The 20,750-nt window shown below is 42.2% G+C and overlaps 1 protein-coding gene across 1 annotated transcript in view; it reads right to left on the bottom strand.

Moving 5' to 3' along the window:
* BRSK2 (BR serine/threonine kinase 2) overlaps positions 1 to 20,750 on the bottom strand; it is a gene marked incomplete at both ends in the record, with an annotated part of 313,595 nt that overhangs the window by 8,896 nt on the left and 283,949 nt on the right. The window contains 5 exons of the mRNA XM_082058533.1: positions 11,275 to 11,364; positions 12,007 to 12,187; positions 13,926 to 14,049; positions 18,743 to 18,791; positions 19,914 to 20,121. Coding sequence (XP_081914659.1) covers positions 11,275 to 11,364; positions 12,007 to 12,187; positions 13,926 to 14,049; positions 18,743 to 18,791; positions 19,914 to 20,121 — 652 coding nt within the window. The remainder of the gene's footprint in view (positions 1 to 11,274; positions 11,365 to 12,006; positions 12,188 to 13,925; positions 14,050 to 18,742; positions 18,792 to 19,913; positions 20,122 to 20,750) is intronic.

Below are 20,750 nucleotides of genomic sequence, written 5' to 3'. Positions count from 1 at the left end.
CTATTAAAACCACACTGTCAATTATACAACCTATTTTTCAGTGAGATAGACATAAATACCGGATTAGATCGTAGTAAACAGTTCTCTCAGTCCTGCCTCAAAATAAACAGAATCCAGCTTGTTCTTTTAGAGCTGTGTTGATTTTGTAAGGCTTAATGGCAGCACATAAAGTGGTAAAGCTTATCTGTCACTAAACTGATTTGGCTCTATATATATAAAAAGAATAGAGCAGCTAAGTTGGAAGGTATCACTTGTACAGGCAGTTTTCAGGTTACAGCTGCATTTCAAATATAAAGGTTTTCATTTTCACAAGGTAAATTTAATCTTATAAACAGATACGAAAGACTTCATGGAAATCAGTTTAGTTTTTCTGACAATAGAAATGCCCATTCCTCTGATGAAATAGGTGGAAACACAAAACAAAATATGGCACCCCAATGTGCATTTCAACTTTATTATGAGCTAAATTATCTTCTTCTATTGTGAAATATTAGGAGTTGGCAGCATTTTTCTAGTGTGTACAGGTATGGTTGATACAGCAGTTGTTACGTCATCTGGATATTGGCAGTTCCTATGACACACCTCTGCTGTTCAACGTTATTTTTCAATGCCAACAGATAAATGCAAAATCACTTCTCAGGCTGGTGATCACTGCTAGCAGAAAACAAGATAAATTTAAAGGACTAGATAAATTTGCCTTGCTGTTAATTACAACACTTGATAGTTTCTAGTGGGTGTAAAGATATTCTTCATTCCAACCAGAGCTTTCACATGGCTGAGCCAGGCATAAAGCATCTGATTATCTCTTTCTGCTCCAGTGTTAAAGCTTTGGCAAAAATGACCCCCTGTGCTCACGCTCAGAATATGGAACAATGGTGAGGTCAAAAAAACACATAGTATAGCTTTTCTTACACTATTTGTTGTTACTAGATAAACATTGTGTTAACTTTATAGAGGGTTCCCCGTCCTCAAAGTCATAGAGGACAGTTTGCCAGTAATAGGCTAAATGGTGGCATCATTCCCTTTTACTCCCCTGTCTAAATTGTGGGTGAGCTCTCTTGCACATGAACTAGCTCATATTGGAGGGTGGAATTCAGCATGGTGCAGCCACCACTGCTTATGTTGTGTGTGAGCACACCAACAAGAGCATGATTTAAAGGAAGCAGCTGCATTAAACCCCCATAGCCCATCCTCTCTCTTCTCTGGAGACCGGTATGTGCTCTGTCTGTGCTGTAGCTGCCACAACACAGTCACCCTGCTGGCCTTTGCCTTGTCCTCTTTGTCTCTTGTTGGATTGATCCTGATACCATGACGGCTGGAGGACCTGCCTGAACTGGGGGTGAGCAGTAATGTTCTATATCTAGAGAACACAGAGTATTGGTTTGTTATCTGTATAGCTCAATTGACTTGCAAGTCATCAATACAGTCAGCATTTCAATATTTTCATATGATGTGGATGCCAGATCCAGGCAAGAAATGAAGGCTTGAGGGAGAAGAGGGATTTGCTACCTGATGCCTTCAAGAACAAGCGGGAGCTCTGCCTACAACTTAAAATGAGTCTTCTTGAGGAGAGCAGAAATGGTATAACCCAGAAAACTCAAGTAAGGAATCAAAGGAATGCCTTTCAGAGTAAAGGAAAATCTCTCACCAGCAAAGCTGCAATTTAAGGGAAAGATTTCATCTGAAATACAGGAAGCAGGCCAAATTTTGCCTCATTCACACACGCATAAACCTAATATTATCTCCACCGTCACAATCTTCCTTTGTTGTTACAGATTCTATAACAACTCCAGAACATCTTTCTTCAGTTTATAAAGAGATGACACAGGAGGCTCTGGTCCAGCTGGATAGTGGTACAAGCTCAGTGATCACTTCCTCACATCCCTTTAACAAGAGATATCTGAATTCAACCTAGATACCAGAAAGGAAATCTAAAGAGAACAGAGTTATCTTGTACAGAACCTTACTGTACAAGATATAAGTAATAAGACAAAAACCTCTTTCATAGTATTTGGATATTTCCACTACCGTATTTTGAGAAGTCAGTAGGGGCACAGGTAATAAAAGAAAGAATACAGTCCATGTGTGCATAGAGGGGAGGGAAGGAAAGTGAAAAGTTAGACAAAATTCATGGAACCATAAGCAAGTTGAGCTGCAAGTTTTGCAGAAACTTTTTATTTTTATTTTTCTCACTCCTAGCAAAAATCTGGATCTTCAGTAGGTTCACTACTCCTCCAGCTAGAGACACAACTTCCTTCGCCAAGACCAGACTTGAAGTATGGCAATTTACACTAGCTAATATGCAGTGTGTCTTACAGAAGATTTAAATGGGTCTTACCCCAAGGATACCTGGGGAAGAAGCGAGTGGATGAAAAAGGGAATTAAATAACATAGCAATCTTGTCTCAATAAATAGCAGGAAACCAAAGGAGATAGCAGCTAGCAGGGCAGCATTCAGCTTCACTGCAGAAAAGGGACTGAAGAATCATGAATCAAAGGCAGCAAGTAAACAAAAGAGAAAAAAAAACTAAACCAAAACAACAAAACAGAAAAAAAAAAGAAAATCACTGGCCTGCATTACAGTGAGGGAGGGAATCTCAAGTGCATCACCACACACTTGTGCTATGAGGGGAAAGCCGTGGTGAAGCCTGTGCATCTGTGCATGGATGGGGAGGAACAGAATAAGGGGTATATGCGTGTGTCCACCAGGTAAGTGAAAGACACGGTGAGCTGTTACACAGTGGGTAGTCTTGAAAAGAGTGTGGGAGAGCAGGGATAGGGAAGGGGAACAGGTGGAAGGGACAGGACGGCGCATTATTATGTTGCTCAGCAGGGGCTGGGGAAGGAGAAAAGGCAGAAGGGAAGGAAGTTCTTACCACATTTGGAAAGTCTGCCAGTCATCAACTCCATACAGTTAGTGGTGTCTGGATCATAGAAGGGAAAGAGGAAGGAGGGAGGGAAAAACATAAAAAAAAGGTTTCCATACCTCTGTGCATAAAGTAGTAACTTAGCACATTATTACCTGAAGCAGGAAACATATACACATCTTGGTCTTTACACAACCCAGACCAAATTCTGCCACCCACTGTACGCCAGCGCAAACCTGGCCCTGTGACTGAGAGTGGATGCTGTGTCAGTCCTGCTGCTTCCACTCACCTCTTTATCATAGTGATAGGTGTTTATGAGATGTGGGAAATATTCTGCTACTACATTAGCAAACTAAAAGCCTTGAATACATTGTTTCACCTGGCCAGCTTCGCAAGTTAGCCTGCAACAGTCACAAGATACCCAGCCAGCCAATCTATGCACATCAATAACCTGGAGAGAGGGAGGAAATGCAGCAGTACGCTGTTGGACATGAAATGTAAAGGCTACTTACAGAGGTTAAAAAACACCTTTTAGATACCAAAGGATAATGTCCATGTCCTCAACATAACTCTGCCTCTCTCATTCACATGTAGTCTCTCACTTGTCTTGCTTTATGTCACTATTCACAGGCAATACTTCTGGAAAGGGTGGCAGAATCTGGCTCTAAGACGTAACTGTCCACTTTGTGTATAGCTCCCATTGCCACAGCCTCTGAGTGCTTCTTACTCAGGTGTAATAAGCAGAAGGAGCTGTACATGTCAGCTTTAAAGCAGAAAGGACCAGCCCTGATGGATACTTCCATGTGAAACCTGCTGGCAAGCCAGATCTGCTGCTGTCAGCCAGGATTCCCTTGCATTGGGATTTAAATAATTGTATCCATGAGTGCTGGGCAATGTGGAGCACTGGCTGCTGAGCAAGCGCTTAACAGTGAAAGCACACAGCTCAGTCTCATTTCTCCTCTTGCCTGGCCTCTTGATGAATACTTGGATATTCAAGTAGTAGGCTTCTTAGAAACACGCACACATAAGCTGAAAATGCCTAACTGCTAGGAAGCTCTAACTACTCCCTATCTGCTGAAGAGTCTGCAGGAGAGAGGGAAGGAAAATTTCTCAGTATTCCTCCCCTTAAATACTGAGAAAACAAAATTAGAGAAAGAGGGAAGGGGTCCTGGATATGCTTGGGTAAGATGAACCCATGCTGGAAGAGCATGGATATGTGCATTTTCTGATGCAGACAGGCCTGTGTTGCACAGATCCTCTGAGAAAACTGTGCAGTAGAGGGGGCAGGTGCTTGGTCCAGTGACAGTGCTCAAAGCATCTCAGCAGCAGTTCCATGCTTTCCAACCTCAAGGTTAGAGACAGGCTGGCATTGGTGAATGAGAGATAACACCCATGGAAGGTCTCTCAGAAAGACACAAGACTGAGAAAGGCAAAGGGGAAAAAGGAAGGAGCTGAACAAGAAGAGAGGATTCAAGAACTGGAACAAGGTACCAGAGGTGTCAGAGAGGCCAGGAATTTACCTGCCTTTGAAATTCTTTGGCTAGTCTGACTGAGCGAAAGCAGATTAAGCTCCCAAAATACATTTCTCCCTGAAGATGCCTAGCAGGTTTAAGAACTGCCTACAGCTGCTGACTGAGCCAATGACCAGAAGCCACAGTCATGAGTTTGTATCACTTTTTTCTTTAATAACTTGGAGATGTTTGTGGTCTCATGCATTTTAGTTCCAGCGCAGCCCCCTCTGAGTCAACCACACCTTGTTGTAATGCAGTGATATAGAGGTCTATAGTGGCAGAGCTCAGAGCATTCACCCAACCATTAGCAGAACTTATGCTTTGAAAAAACATGTAAGAGCAAGGAAAGTCTCAAATAGAGCTGCAAAATTGCTTCTGACTCTCACTTCCAACACTCGGAACTTTCCCCTCAAGTGTATCCCGACTGACTGGCCACACACTAACAGTCTGGAAACAAAAAAGGTAGTATCTGGATAGTGTCAGAATAGGTAAACATTGTGGCTGGTTTACCAAGATTCTCCTGAAACTGGTATTTCTGCTTTCTTGTTATTTTAACATATTAAAAATAATAACATCTCCTTAACTTGATACTTCAGAATACTGTCTTTTTTTCAAAGTCACTTGCAGTCAGCATAGCTCTTTTTAGTATTTAATTTAAAGCTAATTGTGTAACAGCTCTACATACATTAATTTTGTGATCAGAATACAAACTGACAGCTCAGGAAAACAGGGTTGTAACACAGGCTTTTTGACAGCGTAACATCTTGGATTCTGTACCCCATTTTGATAGTGAGAGTAAATTTGCAGGTTATAGAATTGGTTTTGATGGATAGGGAAAACCACAAACCTATTTTTGAAATATAAGACCATGGAAAAAATCATGATCAGGTTGCATTTCCCCCATTCCTAAGGCATAGCAAACATGAGCACACCAGAAACAACAGATCATACTGCTTGAAAGACTAACAGAATTAATATGCCTTCAGTTTCTCTGTTATAATAATTACTTTTATACTTCTTTCATTTCCATCATATTGTAACATCTGCTTTAGTAAACACTCTACATGATAAAACATTTCATCATTTTAAAGCAGAATTTTCATTCTAATTAGAATGCCGCAGATTCTTGGCAGCCAGCTTCTGCTCATGGATAATAATCCATAACCCAGTGACTGTGAGATCCAGGCATTATGTGAGGCTGGGTCTAAAGGCCTTTAGCTGTCTGAGGAGCACTGATGGGTCATGTAACTGCATTTTTAATGTCTGTTATTTAATTTTTTAATTAAAGCATAGTGGCAGTGTCAGATCTCAATCCTTCTGATGATAAGGCAATTATATCATAGAGACTGCTGGCTAGTCACACCTTGGATTTGACCAAGAAACTTTCATAAATGACACCCAGTTCAGATCACAAATGCTCTGGTTAAAATAAGACCTCCCTTCAAAAGGCCAGAAACCTCTGAATCCATTAAAAAAATGCTAGTGTTCTGCCAAATTTTCTTTCTTAATTTTCCTTTTTCCTTCCTACATAAATTTCTCAATCAAGCTGCCTAGTTTGCGATGCTTCTAATATCTCTGAGACTGAGACTTGTCCCAGCCCAGCAAATCTCACCCAAACAGCTGCTCCTCTGAGATCTCCAAAACCAGGGCTAGAAAGCACCGAGTATCTCCTGCAGAGGCTCATAGTCCCCAACAAACATTTCCATTAAGGGAGATGATGTCAAGGGAGCCACCAGCTCCTCTGGTCTATGGCAGATATCATTTAGATTGAAATTCCCCTGTGTCTGAGTGCTTATTTGAAATGCACTGTTCTCGTATAAAAACTCTGGAGAGCTTGGACTTTTTTCTACATGCTTTATTTCAGAACTACTGAGTTAATTTTAATGAATTCTGTTCAGCAACAATACTAAAGCTGTTTAGCAAAAAGAAAGTGCTCTGCCAATCCAACCAGGCATTACCTTTTGTAGGTGGGAACCATGACAGCAAGATGAAGTGACTGCTCCAGACACTACAAGAGCAGTAAGACATAAAGGACTGCACAAGAATGCAGGAAACGAGATAAACCTGGGACCTGGATGAGCCCCAAATAAAACTGACTTGCAGTCCTATTCTAAACTGGCATTTGCATAGCCCTGTTTTGAGTCTGCAACCAAAAGTTTACCTTGCAAAGCACTTCATTTGCTCCTTACTCCCTTTTCTATCCTGATGATAAAATCCTTCACACATTTGGAAACTGTAATTTTCTTACTATTTTTTTGTATCAAATTAGTCAACCTACAGCTCTTGTTAGCTACAAAGATGAACACCCAGAATGCACAGATCAATACTCTAGCAAAGTTTTCTGAGTCACATGAAAAAGTTTTGCTTTTTGAGATGTACACCAGCAGGATAAGAGAGCTTAGGTGCATATACAGAAGATACGCACAATAAGCAAGACTTTGCACTGCCCTATTTTGAAGCTGGACATTGTCTCTGAATATGTATTTATGCTGATGAAAGGCATTTCCAGCAGCAACACTGAGATGCTCTGAACTTTGAGATGCCAATGGTTAAAATCGACATGGAGCCAATAAGTATAATAAAGAAGCAGAAAACCTATTACAAAGAAGTTCTGTAGGTCATTTCAGCATTGTTGATTGCCCAGAACCCCGGAAAATGGGAAAAGATAAGAATATGCAGCATCCCACACTTAAAACCAAAGCCCAAAGAGGCAAGATAATATTAGGGAAATAAAAACTGATACCCTGTGGATGATCACAGATGGCTTTTGCATGTCACTATTCACCAGCTGTTTCTATTACTCTTTTGTGCAAAGGCATCGGAGGAAAACAGATTATGATTTAATTGAAAGAGTATTGGGCCAAAACAAAGGCAAAAATCTGAGACATTTTCATCCATGGAGAGAGATCCTTTTATCCCACCAAAGGGCAGTCCTACCCAGGGATTATCTAAGTAGAGATTGTGAGGATAAGGCTCCTGGATGGAGCCATATGTGGATGAAAGACAAGGCTGGCTGCCCTCACAGGCAGAGATACTCACTCTTGATCCAAAAGGGACCATCCTCCCATAGCCTCACTGGGTTTAATGGATTTTGCGACACCACTAACAAAAACACATGGACAGCTATTCTGGTTCAGATCAAAGGCCAAAACCATTCAGTGCCCTGCCTCCATCAGCAGCCACACATAGATACGCAGGAGTGTAACTGCAGGCCAAGCGTCCAGAACACATCCTCCTAACACTACCTCACTCCCTCACCACTTTCAGATTAGAGATTTCCTGAGCCTGCTGTGGTTTCTCTGTTTAGCCATCCTCATGAAGATTTCTCTTCCAAGGAGTTGTCCAGCCTCCTTGTGACTAAGAAGTTCTCAGGGGAAGATGAGCATCTGCAAGCTCCTTGCATTCAGAACCTCCTTCAGCAAGGAGTTCCACAGGTCTTAAATTACATGAAGACACACCTCTCAACATTTTTTGGTACATGGCTTCCACTAGTTTCATCTGACAGCCTCTAGTTCTTTCATTGGGAAGAAAAAATGAGCAATCAATCTCTAGCTACTTGTTCTATGCCAGTCATGAGTCCACAGACATGGTATCGTCTTAGCAGTTATACCACAGAGGATTTAATGTTTTGAAACACTAAGGTAGAAAGCTAATATGTTTCACTAAATTTGGCCAACTGAACAGCAGTTTTACAGTATTACATTAGCTTTTTGGATAGATTTTATTTATTTATATACTTATTCAGGTAAGGGACGGAAACTATTTTCCTGCTTCAGAGTATGTCAGAAGAAATAAGCACGACCAGTCTTAGGAAGGAAAACTAGAAGTGAATGGAGAGATACCCAGGGGGAAGGGAGATTATAAGGTGCTCAGGTGTGACACAGAAACACATCTGCCTAAATCAGATACATATCAGGCTCACATACACACACACAGATGCATGGGCAACATGACATCTACAAACACTGTTGTGAGCTGAAGGAAATGAGAAAGAGGAAAGCGTGTTCTGAAACCCAGGCAAGCCGGCTTAGTGGGCTGGCATGCTGCATAACAGATCAAAGAGCGGCAGGAGAGAGAATGACTATCAGTGCCATATGCTTATTTGGTCTTGCTGTTCTGCTTTATACTGTGTTCACTGAATCTTCTTATATATAAGTGAATCTTCCATTATATCTATAAGTGAGACCTTACATAGGTCTCACGTCACATGTGTGCACCTTTCACAGATGGTTTTCATCATCCCACCTGTACTGGAATCTAAACTAAAAGGCAGGGGAGAAAACAGCACAGAGGATATGTCTGCACACAATGAGCTAGGAAAATCTCCAGTGCTGGGCCAGTATTGCTGGTTAGAGCCAGCAGCATCCTCAGAGCCACAGAGGAGGAAAGTCAAAGTGAACGGTGAACTTGCTCTGTTGCAGCAGTGGACTGCCTACAGAGTATCCTCAAACCATGAACCTGAACCAAAGTCCAACCACCACAATTCCTGTGAGGTGTTCAGGGCTGGGAACATGGGAGAAGAAGAGTAACAGAGAAGAATTTGCCTGTTTCCATTAAGAAATGCTGAGTAATTCCACGGCAATTTCTAGGAAGTTCTTGCACTCATCTTCCCAACCACAGACACCCAGCTAAACAAGGTGCTGAATGTGAACTCCTGCTGTCCCTTTATCTCCCCTTCCTCTCTCACTGGCTGGGGATGTGAAACACAGGGCATGCCTACTTTGATGCACAGGTTGTCTCATCTTAATAACAATCATTTTTACCCTTCCTTTTCTCTTATCCTTGTAGTCTGCTCCAACCTATTTTTTTCAAGTTGAATTACTTCTCTCTTTTTCAAGAGACTTGCATATTCCTGATCAGGTCAGGTGATATGGTACAGGACAGTTTGGCACCCTGTCTCTTGTGAGCTGACTTGCCTGGATAACTCCTATGTCAAAGGAATTCTCATTTTTAAGTTTCAAGAGACCATTCATTTTGATTTTGCTCCATGTGGAGTTATCCATTCCACTCTAGTGTTCAAGATCAGGCTGGATTTTCCCTCCTAGAACAACATGCTCTCATGTAGCTTTAAGCAGTAGAACGAGATGCTGTGTCTGTAATATGATCTCTCCATTCCAGAACCAGAGCAAAATTGTAAGTCAGATACATTTCTCACAGCACAGTTTGCCCCAAACATCTCCCTGAGCCTTAGTCAGATGAATGGTTTTTATTCCTGTTATAATATGATTTTCTTAGGGAGATATCCTGCTTCACACGCAAGTGTGGAACAGGACCCAAGTCTTTCTAGAGAGCCTCAGTAGCTAGCACATACTAGGTTGAAGAAGTTAAGAGAGATCACCATGTTATTTGCTTTTTAGCAGTTTTTTCCTCACCAGAAAGTAAGGGTACACTTCTTTCCCTATGAAATAAGGAATGCTTGAACATTGTTCATGCAACCAGGGTAATATGAACTAGATTCAAAGAATGCTTTTCTATCTAATTCCCCTCAATCTCACTTGGCCCCAGCATTTCCCAAGCGGAAATTCTGGCTGCTTCCTGGAGTTTGATTTAATTTCAAAAGTCCAGATAGCAAAAACCTGAATTGACCCTAATTCTAGTATTCTCACCTTTCCTGTTTCCTAACAGAATAACGGATGTGCTGGGCACTCTTGCAATCCAGCATGCAGAAGGTCAGACAGTGCTGGAGGGCAAAAGCAAAGTGGAAAACAGTATTTCCTGAATTGAGCATACTTCTCTGTCATGTAGTGAGCATACGCTCTTCTAGATGGAGTTATTTTATCTTCAGCTGTTAGACCAGAAGAATTTAACCCATATGTGCAATGAGCCAAGGACATCTGGGATTTAACTGTAGGAGGTAATGCCAACTTCATTCCTCCACTTTTGTCTTGGCTGGTTCACACAAAGGTTAAGCATAGAATTTGGCTCTTATGTATGATATTTTCAACATCATACAATGGGAAAATTCTTCCCACTCCTCCTGCCTCTTTGTTTTCTTCCTGCAACCTCTGCTCTCTGACTTGCTCCTATTTCTTCCCCATATCTCTACATTCTTCCTGCTTCTCCCCATTTTTCTGTCTTTGAAGCACTCCCAATACCTAAGCTACCTAAAGTTTTAAATTTTCACCTTCTTCCTTTGCTCTGTCCTTTTAAATGACAGAAGAGTTAAGACTGGTATTTTTTTGTGTGTGTATGTCACCACCAGTCAACATTTGGTATGTAGTAGTGGGAGGAAGCCAGATTCTGTATTATCAATTCAGGCTGCCTGCAAATGCAGACTGATGTCATTGCACAGGGTCACAGACATAAGGCCTTCTTTACTCCCTTGAGGAATTGAAATTTACTTTAAAAATAGATAAAATATAGCTTTTTCAGAACCTTAGTATATGATCTGTGCTACCACACTACTGGGCCAAGAATTTGACCACATTACTGGAAACTATTAGCCACCTGATACCTGAAAATGCTGCTGTTAATGGCTAAGCTAAAAGTAGCCTCAACTTTGTTCTGGGACCCTCTGAAACTGGATGATTCTAAAGCATGCCTTAGGGGGTTGAAAATCAGGTATCTTCTAGCACATCTCCCTGTTCTGGGAGATTTTGGAGCCAGAGAAAATCTGGAAGATCTATTGATGATGCAGCTGTTGATGGAGAAGTGGGCAAATGGCTCTTTGGGTGGGAGGAGGGCAGAAGCTGTTTAACTGGGGAATGCGCTGGGAGCACTGCAGTGGAAATGAGAGAGGGAGGAGCGGGGTGGGTGTGGGGAGTTACTGCTCTGTCTGAATGGAACTCATTTCTTGCTGTAATCAGAGGGATGGCCTCCCTCAGCCTCCTGGTAGTGAGAGGCATTCACCTTCCTGTCCCTGCTGAAGCAAGGTGCTCAACAGTAGAATCTACTTACCTGATAACTGCTGCACTGAAGGTTGGTCATGTGTGCTTAACAACTGTGCCTGAATGGTTTCTACTACCCTCTTAAAACGACGGCTTGGACCTGTGAAGAGAGAAGAGGCACAAATGGCAGTGAGATGGGCAGAAGCCAAAGTCTCATACAGCCCAGGCTGGAGGGGAAGGATCACAAGCATCTTCCCTTCAATCTTGTCCCCAGGAGTGTACCAACAGTGTATCTGTCCCTCAGCTGAAGGCATGGCTTTGAGGAACTGTTACGTAGTCCCCACGTTAATAGGGACTGTGGTCTGCTGGACTTAACAAGAGGAAGGATGGCTTCTGGGGTCCTTGTTTGTCTGCTTTAACCCCTGTGGTGGGCATGTGGCTACCCAGAGGAAAAGGGAGATTGCTTGTTTCTGCCAGAAGGAATAAACCAGTGGCCTCACAGTGCCAGCTGAGACACTGAGACCTCCGGCTGAAACAAGAGGAGTACAGGGAGATGCTTCTGATGAATACAGCAGCCATTTTAGCACTAACCATGGTGGTGGCAGCTTCACCTCTTTGGGAATCTCTTTCCCTCCCAGCATTTCTACCAACACCACTTTTGTTCACAGTGTTTGCTCATGTTTGAATTTTCCCCCAAGGTCAAGACAGTTACATTCTTTCCCCTGGCAGAGCTCTCTTTGCAGGTCTCTATATCAGCAAAGAAAGCCAGCTTGCACCCATTGTACAGCTTTGCCATGGTTACCTGATAAGAGTGTGAAAGTGACAGAATAGATCCCGTTCTCCTTCTGTGCCTCTCCCCCTTCTGTGTATGTTATGTCCACCTGAAACTTCACTGGCTTCTGGAAGACAGCAGGACCTCCTGTGGACTTATACTCTGCACGGAAACTTGTCTGTGAGATGACACTGTGACTGAGGCTTGGGATCTGAAACATGTCAGTAGAGGAGATAATAGAACCGGAGCACAAAGGGAATAAAATTGCAGAATTTGCTTTAGAACAATATACATTTCCAGAATGGATAAGATTTGCTGGATTTACTTCTGGACTTGAATTTGTAATGTACAGTGTTCTCGTGAAATCAGTAAGAATGCAGGTTGCTTGGTGTCGCAGAAGAATGCACTGAACCTTACAGAACTGACCTCAATTTAAAGGTTGAATATTGGTGGAATACTCAGCATGCTTATAAATTTATACATTACACAACTTCATACACTCAGTCTTTATTGTGTTACTCATCTACCAGTTTTGAGAAATGCCTTTTTGCTGATATTAAGGAAGGAGGCAGAAAAATCAGTGAAATATACGACTGGATATAAAAAACCACCTGAGTAGCATGGTCTGATCTCATAGCTGGTCCTGTTTTAAGCAGGAGACCCCCTGAAGTCCTTTCCAGCCTCAACTGTTTAGTGATTCTATGATATCAAATAGACAATCAGGACACAGAGCAGAGATTGGGAGATTCACAGGGCACGTGTGTCTGCAAATAAATTACCCAAACCACAACTCCTATCAAAACATAAAAGAACTTTGAGAATCTTTCTGGTATCATCCAATACTTGTATCTTCAAACCTGTGGCAGCATTTAATAACTGCCTAATTTTCAACAAGTTACCATTCACAGTTCCTGCCAAAAATTATCATAGTCACATACTATTTATTACTCCATAAAGGACCAGGTTAAAAATAAAAAACAACAAAAATCCCACAAAAAACCACCTGGAAATCTGGCCTCTAATTTAGGAGGAAAAATGAAGATGAGTATAGTAACATGACTGTTCCAAAGCAATCTGAGATGGATAACCAGCGTCTGATGCATGCTAATATACTGTACTTGCTCCTTGTATGCCTGTACAGTTAAAAGGATTATGGCTGGCTTTTTTTGAAGAAATTCATTGCAGCATCATAGAGACTAAAGAGTGCAGTATTTTGTGGAGAACAGTATCAATTCAATGAGGATATAAGAAATAAAGTCTCCTTCTCTTAGTTCTATTGAAATAAAAAAAAAAAGTCTAATTATGTTGTCAACCACCTTGAATTGAAAAATCTCTCAAATTAACTTTACTGTGCTGACTTTTTCATCACTGGTACTTCTAGACAGAAGGAATAACAACTTTCTACAGGTAAAAAATTACAATTTCCCTCTGCTTTCCTACATTGTAAATAAACCACGTCTGCAACAACTGATTCTTTGGTCACCAGAGGAAATTACCCTTCTTTCTGCCACACAGCATTGAAGAGGAGATCTAAAGTAAGAAATGCAGATGCGAGACAGGATTTTTGTCTGACTAAAGTGCTGGAGGGCATACCCAGCAGTGGGAGACCAAATCTGATGCCCAGATGGTGACTGTAAGGTTAGTTTGACAAAGCAGCAAATCATCATCTTGATACCACACCAGCAGAGTGCTCTTTCTGCAGTGATATTCCAGGCATTGGCAACCTGGAGACCCTGCCAATAAGGCTGAAATACTTTCTCACCTTTGAGAGTATTACCTACAGTTAGAAATACAGAATCTAGTGAGAGCCTGAACCAACATGCCATATACATTAAATCCACAGAGGATGCACTTGGAGGAGGAGAGACCGTGCCCAGTAACATATGGCACAAGGAGTCCTGGAACTGCCCAGTGAGTGATGCCTCCAGGAGGTAGCTGGGGTGACTTACCGAGAGGAAAGCGTGGACAATATCAGCCTTAATGGAGCTTAGTGGCTTGTCCTTAATGACCACAAAAATCTGTTCTTCTTTCTCCAGGTTGATGAAGTTACCAAACCAGGATTTTTTGGCAAGCCTGATGTGATGAAAAAACAAAAGAGACAGTTTAGAATATTGAGCACTATTTCTTACATACCCTCAGCTAGAAAAAAAATGTAAAAAAAACACACAAGGAAGTTTTGGTAACACTCCAGATGTGATAGTATTAGTAAGTGGAAAACTGTCAGAGAACTTCCAAAACAACATTTCACTTACTGAAAACCATTAAAATGATGGAACACACAGTGTTAGTCTGGCAGCATGTGTGACCAACAAAGAAAAATTAGGATCAATGGTAATTATTTTCACTGAGGCAATATACTTAATACTGCATATATAAAGTACATATAAGCCAGTGGACACACTTCCGGTTTGCCTCCAGGGCCGTCACCGTTTCTTGTGACACTATGCAGATGCTGGTAACACAGGGATTTAAGTTCCTTCCCACTTGATTTCAACCCCTTTGTTGTTCTAGGATTTTGAAAGTTCCTTTTCTGAAGGTGTCTTGTTGGAAAGTACAATCACAGGATCCTGCTTTTTAAAGCAAGTCGTACGTTTCACTGGACCTCTAATCAGTCAGTGAGCGATATTCATTCCTACTCAGAGGGTCAGGACAAAGACTGTCCCATTCATTAGTCCCATTTAGGGTGTCTATATAGTGAATGAACTCCTGCCATCCTATAGAGGAAAGAATTTTCAGTACTAAGAGAGAAGATATCAACACCATGCAAAACACAGTTCAGGCTTTCTACTGACAGCAGTCCAACTTCACAGGTCTTTTCAGCATCAGATGGTGGTTTAACAATAAAATAAAATTGCTGATCAAATCAGCAAATGTTTGATTTTGTTTATTATTTCACCATCTCGATGCACTTTTTTGACATTTCCTTTTAAGTTAAACAGGCTAAAGGAAAAATGCAGGGACATGAATGTTACTGAGAGACACCACCCAGCACTTGAAGGTAGCACCACTGACAGGTGAGGTTTTCAGGGCACAGAAGATGCTGTCAGCCATGAGATCCAGCCAAACAATTGCTGGACCACCCTAAACCCAGGGAAAATTCAACTTAAATCAGCCATATTATAGTAGGGAAGAGTTTTAGCATGAAAATATCAGAAATGAAAAGACCTGCCACCAAGAGACTGCAGTTTTTTTCCTCTACAGGACATTTTATAATGCCACAACGAGTCTAGTTTGCAGTATGGCAAGCAATAGGCTTTCACATGTTTCAGTGGACATTCACCACTCAGTGGAAGAAGACAGCCTCTCCAGACAAGGAGAGCCATCTACAAAAGGGATTACTATACATCAGCTGTCCAGCAAGGCAATGAACAGCTGGAGATGGTTATTAGTAGATTTACTTTCCACAGCAAAGACTCAGATTGAGACAGAATGAGGAAGGGCAGAGACTAGGAGAGAGAGGAGCAAACTAGCAAATTAATTTGAAGTCTAAACCTTTGGGATAAAGAACAAAGCTCGACCTCAGAAGCATCCAGCAATTTGCACTCATTCCCCATTCCAGAGTGCTCCATGAATCACATGACTGTCGTCTCACTGCTCATCTAATGCACACAGTGGAAACACCACAACTGGAAGACAGCTTAGCTGTGCAAATAATCATTTGCTTCTACTTACGGCAGGCAACCAAAAATAAGAGTACAGAAAGATTCACTTGCAGTTTGGTAAACCAGTGCCCCCCACTCAATAAAAGTGGGCTGGAAAACCATCACTCCCTAAAATATTCATAGGCAGCTGTAACTAAGCCAGTGAGCCAGAGATTAGCATAGGGAGCAGTAAAGAGAAAGGGCCTCTCATTTAAATGGATCGTTAAGGAGCCAGGGTTAGAGTGTGAAAGGAAATTACATACTAATTAGCTCATGTGTCTCACACACACCATAACAACTCTGCAAGCCCCTGGAGAGCTGGGGCAATAGCTCCCTGCATGTAAAGGGTCTATGCTCATTAGTAAATTAGCACCTGGTTATCCATCTAAAACGGCTGGCTGTCTTAGGCTTGTATGCATCATAATCTGAACTGGGGTTGGCTATATGGACTCCAGGGGCCCAGTGTGTGTCACACATGAAAGCTGGGCCTAGCATAGTGTGCATATTTAATTGCAGGTCTGACATGTTAAAATATGGCTTTTCATTTTGGTATTTTCTTTAATGGTTTTATTGGCCCTTCATTTATAGGTCTCTCAACAAGCACAGGTTAAAATGGACCCAGAACACAGGGAGGTTTTCTCCTTTTCAACTTGGAAACCTGGTCTGGAGTCTCCAGAGTCAAGCTGGGCTCTTTTCTTCAGCAAGGTTATCACCAGTAACACTAACTCTGGAAGATTCAAAGATAGCCTGGGCTATGCTCCAGATTGCAAATCACTGGAATTCACTAAATAATTTTGCTGATGTAGCATAAGATGGAAGAGATGTCAGTGGCTTCTTCTGTTTCTGGAATGAACAGAATCAAGACTTAGCACACATGCACTGGCTTTTCTTGAAACTGGCAGAACTAGCTGTGCTCATACACCCAGGGAATAGGCCCCCTGAAGAAGAGGGGGCAGACAAGGAGCAAAATGACACAGTGAAGGTTTCCCTCCTCTTAGAGGGTGTTTAGTGCTACTAACTTGTGTCAAAAGGGGTATGAATCAAGGATCCTCAGCAGCCTGAATGAGATGCTCTAGCTTTTCACAAGATCAGGCTGTAGGCAGTAAAAAAAGTATTTAAAATTAACAGTCTTCTGTTGTCATGACAAACCTCCTAAGGGGGAGGGAGATAGGAGATACGTGTGAGAGGCTGGGTATGCAGATTACTCTGGGGAATCTAATCAGGTGTCCAGCTGATGAAAAAGCAAATGGTTTAGCACAAAAATGGAGGCTGGTGCTTTACTACTTTGCACTGAATTTCTCACTGCTATACTGTTTTTCCTTTTCTTACTGTTGGAGTGTCTGATGGCATCACCTTCTGGAGCACCCCACTGTCTTCCCTATCTGTCCCTGAGCACATGGATCTGTAACCTCCAGAGGTTTACTTGCTTGGCATAAATAACAGCATTTCTACTCAAGCAAATGGAGCTTTGCTGTTTTAAAGCAGCTGGAGCTATATCTCTTTAAATGTCATCCCTAACACATTTTCTAGGACTTTTTCATATGTGAAAGAACAGCATTACCCAGACACGTCAAAGTGTATTACCTTATCATCAAGTGTGTTAAATGAATGTCAGTCATTAAAGAATGCTGTATGAGAGCAAGGACACGTATTTTTATTGTTCAACCCATGAGGTCAATACAGCTCTTGATAAAGATACCTTATTTTTTATAGAAAGGAAGAAAATACTAGAAAAAATTAAGATGTGGAAGCGGGCACTGAGCAACAAGACATCTATTGTTAAAATATAATCCAGTTCATTATTTTTTATGATTTTTATTATGTTTACTGCAGGGTAATGACCAATTGAACTCATTAATTTGGGAATCATGCAGAAAAGAAGAAAAAAGGGCTTTAGGCTTTGACTTGCATCCAAACTGCCCTAAATGACAGGCACTACTTCTCTGGTTCTTCTAAGGAGTTAGTGGGAAGCAGAGAAGGCAATAAATTAACAGAAAACTTCCAGCAACATACATGCATGAAGAGAAGAGGTTTAATTCTGAAGGTTTTCTGCTTTAATGGCCTTAAAAACATTTGAGACGAGAGTATCATAGTCTTCTTTGATAAGGACACATTGATTTTATGAAATTCTCTCATGCTTCTCTATTAGTAAATGCTCCGAAGTGTTGAAAACATAATTTATTCCATTTTTCTTCCTGGATTTCTTTTACTAACCTCTACTATTCCCTACTACTCCCTCTCCTGAAGTCTTTATCCCTCTCCACCCTGTGCCCATCTTATACCAGATAAATGCTGGGTCTGGGGAAACTTGCTAAGGCAATACCAGTGTCATCAATTACAAAACTTTGGGCCCAAAATTTCCATCTACAACTCATGAACATTTCATACAAATATCTTGACAAAAGGCCAAATTGCCTTGGCTGGCAGAATAAGTCTATGGGCATTGGGTGCACAAACACAAGCTGTGAAAATAAAAAGGAATAATTTGGCATCTGTTACATATATTAGGAAGTGCTCGGAGCAGCACTCTCTGGCAGGGACTTCCAAACCTGCCATGCAGTGACGCACATTTGTGCGGTGAAATAGTTGAAATGTACGCTGACTTTTAGGAATGAGCCTGGTGAATATGAAACAGCTTCTGCATGTCCCAGTGCTGCTGCCCAGAATTAACACTGCATTTACTATCGGAGCCAAAGATTCCCCTGAATTATCTTAGCAGAGGCTTCTGCATGTTATCCTGAAGATGCAAATTCTCCTGTATTAAGAGTAAGACTTTTTAGTACATAGTTAGTGCCAGTATAAGCCATTGATTATCCTCTTCACTCCCCAAGAGTGATCTGCTTGACAACCAAATGAAAGAAGAGAGAAGGAACATGTTACAAACCTAGTAAATTCAGCAAGCCATAAGAAAATGAGGTGGTTACTGGGAGAATGTTTCATCACCTGCTGACACCAATGCCATTACTGAGGTACAGATTTTATCCAGGGTCCTTAGCAGAACCACCATTTCACATCTCTGTTCCACTCACAGGATAATAAGTTACAGTCAGATACTGATCCAGAACAGGAATATGTCATCCTATGACATTCAGGCAAGGAAATGACCATACTGGCAAGTTACTTACTCTGGGGATGATTCTGGGGTTAAATTAGACATCTCTTCTGGTGTAGGTACTGCCCAGGCACGCACAGCCAAAGAGAGGGAGGGAGAAAAGAAATTGATGATTCAGTACACCTTCCATTTTCTCCTTGTATACCAATGAAACAATTCTGGCATTGTACCCTGTTGTATTTGCCCACTGCCTCTGCAGACTAGTTTTGACATTTGAACATTGGTCATACGTCTCAGATAACTGTATGTAATAAAGTGTTGCATTTCAAGGCTCACCCTAGCCTTCCTTAAATCATTATGTAATCTTGCACTGGCCTCAATGGTTTCTGGTTCAGACCCAAACACCTTGCCAACATGATTGTTTTACAGTTCCTTCAATGGATGCAGCTTGGTCACTGCTCCAATTCCCTGCAGTTCTCTGACCGTCTCGGAAACAACATCCCTGACCATCACAGTTCAAAACATAACTCTTCCATGGCTGTAATCCTCCTTTCCTTCTGGATTGCATCGCAGTACTCTGTAAAACCACAGGGTATTGGGAGTTGCTGACAACATCTGAAGATAATGCATGTGAGTTTGGGTGCCCTTTGCCTGAACGCAAAAAAACCCCACCTGGAGCTTGAAGAAGAAAATTTTGCAGATCTCAACACTCTAGAGACTCTGAAAACTGAAATAGGCCAGCAGATATGAAATCTCTGATTGTATTAAGCAGATTTTTACACCAATTACCAAAGGAGGTAAAAAGCATTAGCCAAGATCAAAGAAGCTGTGTGTCAGAAGGACAATTGCAGCCTACTGCCACTATCTTTTTTCAGCAGAAGGCCCAGCTATGGGCTATGGGGAGGTAGCGGAGCACAGCCACAGGGGAAATAGCAGAGCTCTAGATTTGCTGACAAAATTAGTGGAGAAGTTGAAGATAAAATTTTCTTGTGTTCTAACAGGCACAGCAGGGTTAGTGAGAGCTGTATGGCTAGAGTGTGAAGAGGGCTCAGGAGACACTGTTGGAGCAGGTGTAGTGGCATGACAGAGACTGCTCACATGGGTTAGGGCTGGCTGACACTATCGCTGTCATTTTCAGTTCAGTCCTCAGTACATGAAATTTGCAGAGCCACAGAGAGGTATCAACTTGCTGCTGAATGTCTGCCCAAATCAGAACCACCCTGTATGTTTGGGTGAGCACTCACCTTGCAATTTCCGGCGATGGAAGCGAGGAGATCCCAGGAAACTATTCTTGATTGAGTTGAGTCGTGTCCTCCATGGCATTCCTCCAATGCTGGGGCTGGATGGTGGTGTTGGGTTGGGTGTGCCTGCTGGACTCTCCTTTGGCGTATGGACAGGTGTCCCCTTGGGGGTAGGGAGGGGACTTCCCCTTGGAGAGGGGTGAGGGGTGACCTGTATGATGGGGATAGATTTGGTGCTTGGGTCAGTACTAGAAGGGAGCAATCTAACAGGAGACATAGGGTTGGTCTGGACTTTAGGAACAGCCAGCTGTGGGTTAAAGCCAGCTGCAGGCAAGCGGCCCTGAGCATTCTGCACAGGGCTGTTCTGGGAAGAGGGGGCGCTGGTATTGCTGGTAGGGAGTGGGTTGGATTTAGTAGACTGGAGTGGTTTTTCGGCCAATTTGCTCTTGGATGGCAAAGTCTGCGTCTTTGGGTTGGGCTGAAGTGCTGGCTTTGGTTGGAGTACATGTCCAGGCCTGGAGGCGTTCCTACAAGCATCAGGGTCCAAGGAGACTTGGGGTCGGGGAGAGAAAGGGAGGTCGGAGGTCTGAGGGGGGATGAAGAACTTTCTGATAGGCTACAAGACAGACGCAGAGTGTCCATGCACATCAAAAACAGTGAAATACGCATAGAGCGGGCGAGCAGAGAAAGGAAAGTCAGAATAAAATCCATCCGAGTCACAAAGATGCACCATGTCACAAGGAGACACAAGAGATGGAGGTGAGGGGGTAGTGAGGGGAGAGGGATTTTGCAAAGAAACAAAAACGAACAAACAAACAAAAAACAAAAAAAAAGACATGC

This window comes from Streptopelia decaocto (assembly GCF_964273445.1).
Source record: "Streptopelia decaocto genome assembly, chromosome: 7".
NCBI classification, from domain to species: Eukaryota; Metazoa; Chordata; class Aves; order Columbiformes; family Columbidae; genus Streptopelia; species Streptopelia decaocto.
This window is presented reverse-complemented; position numbering and strand designations above follow the sequence as displayed.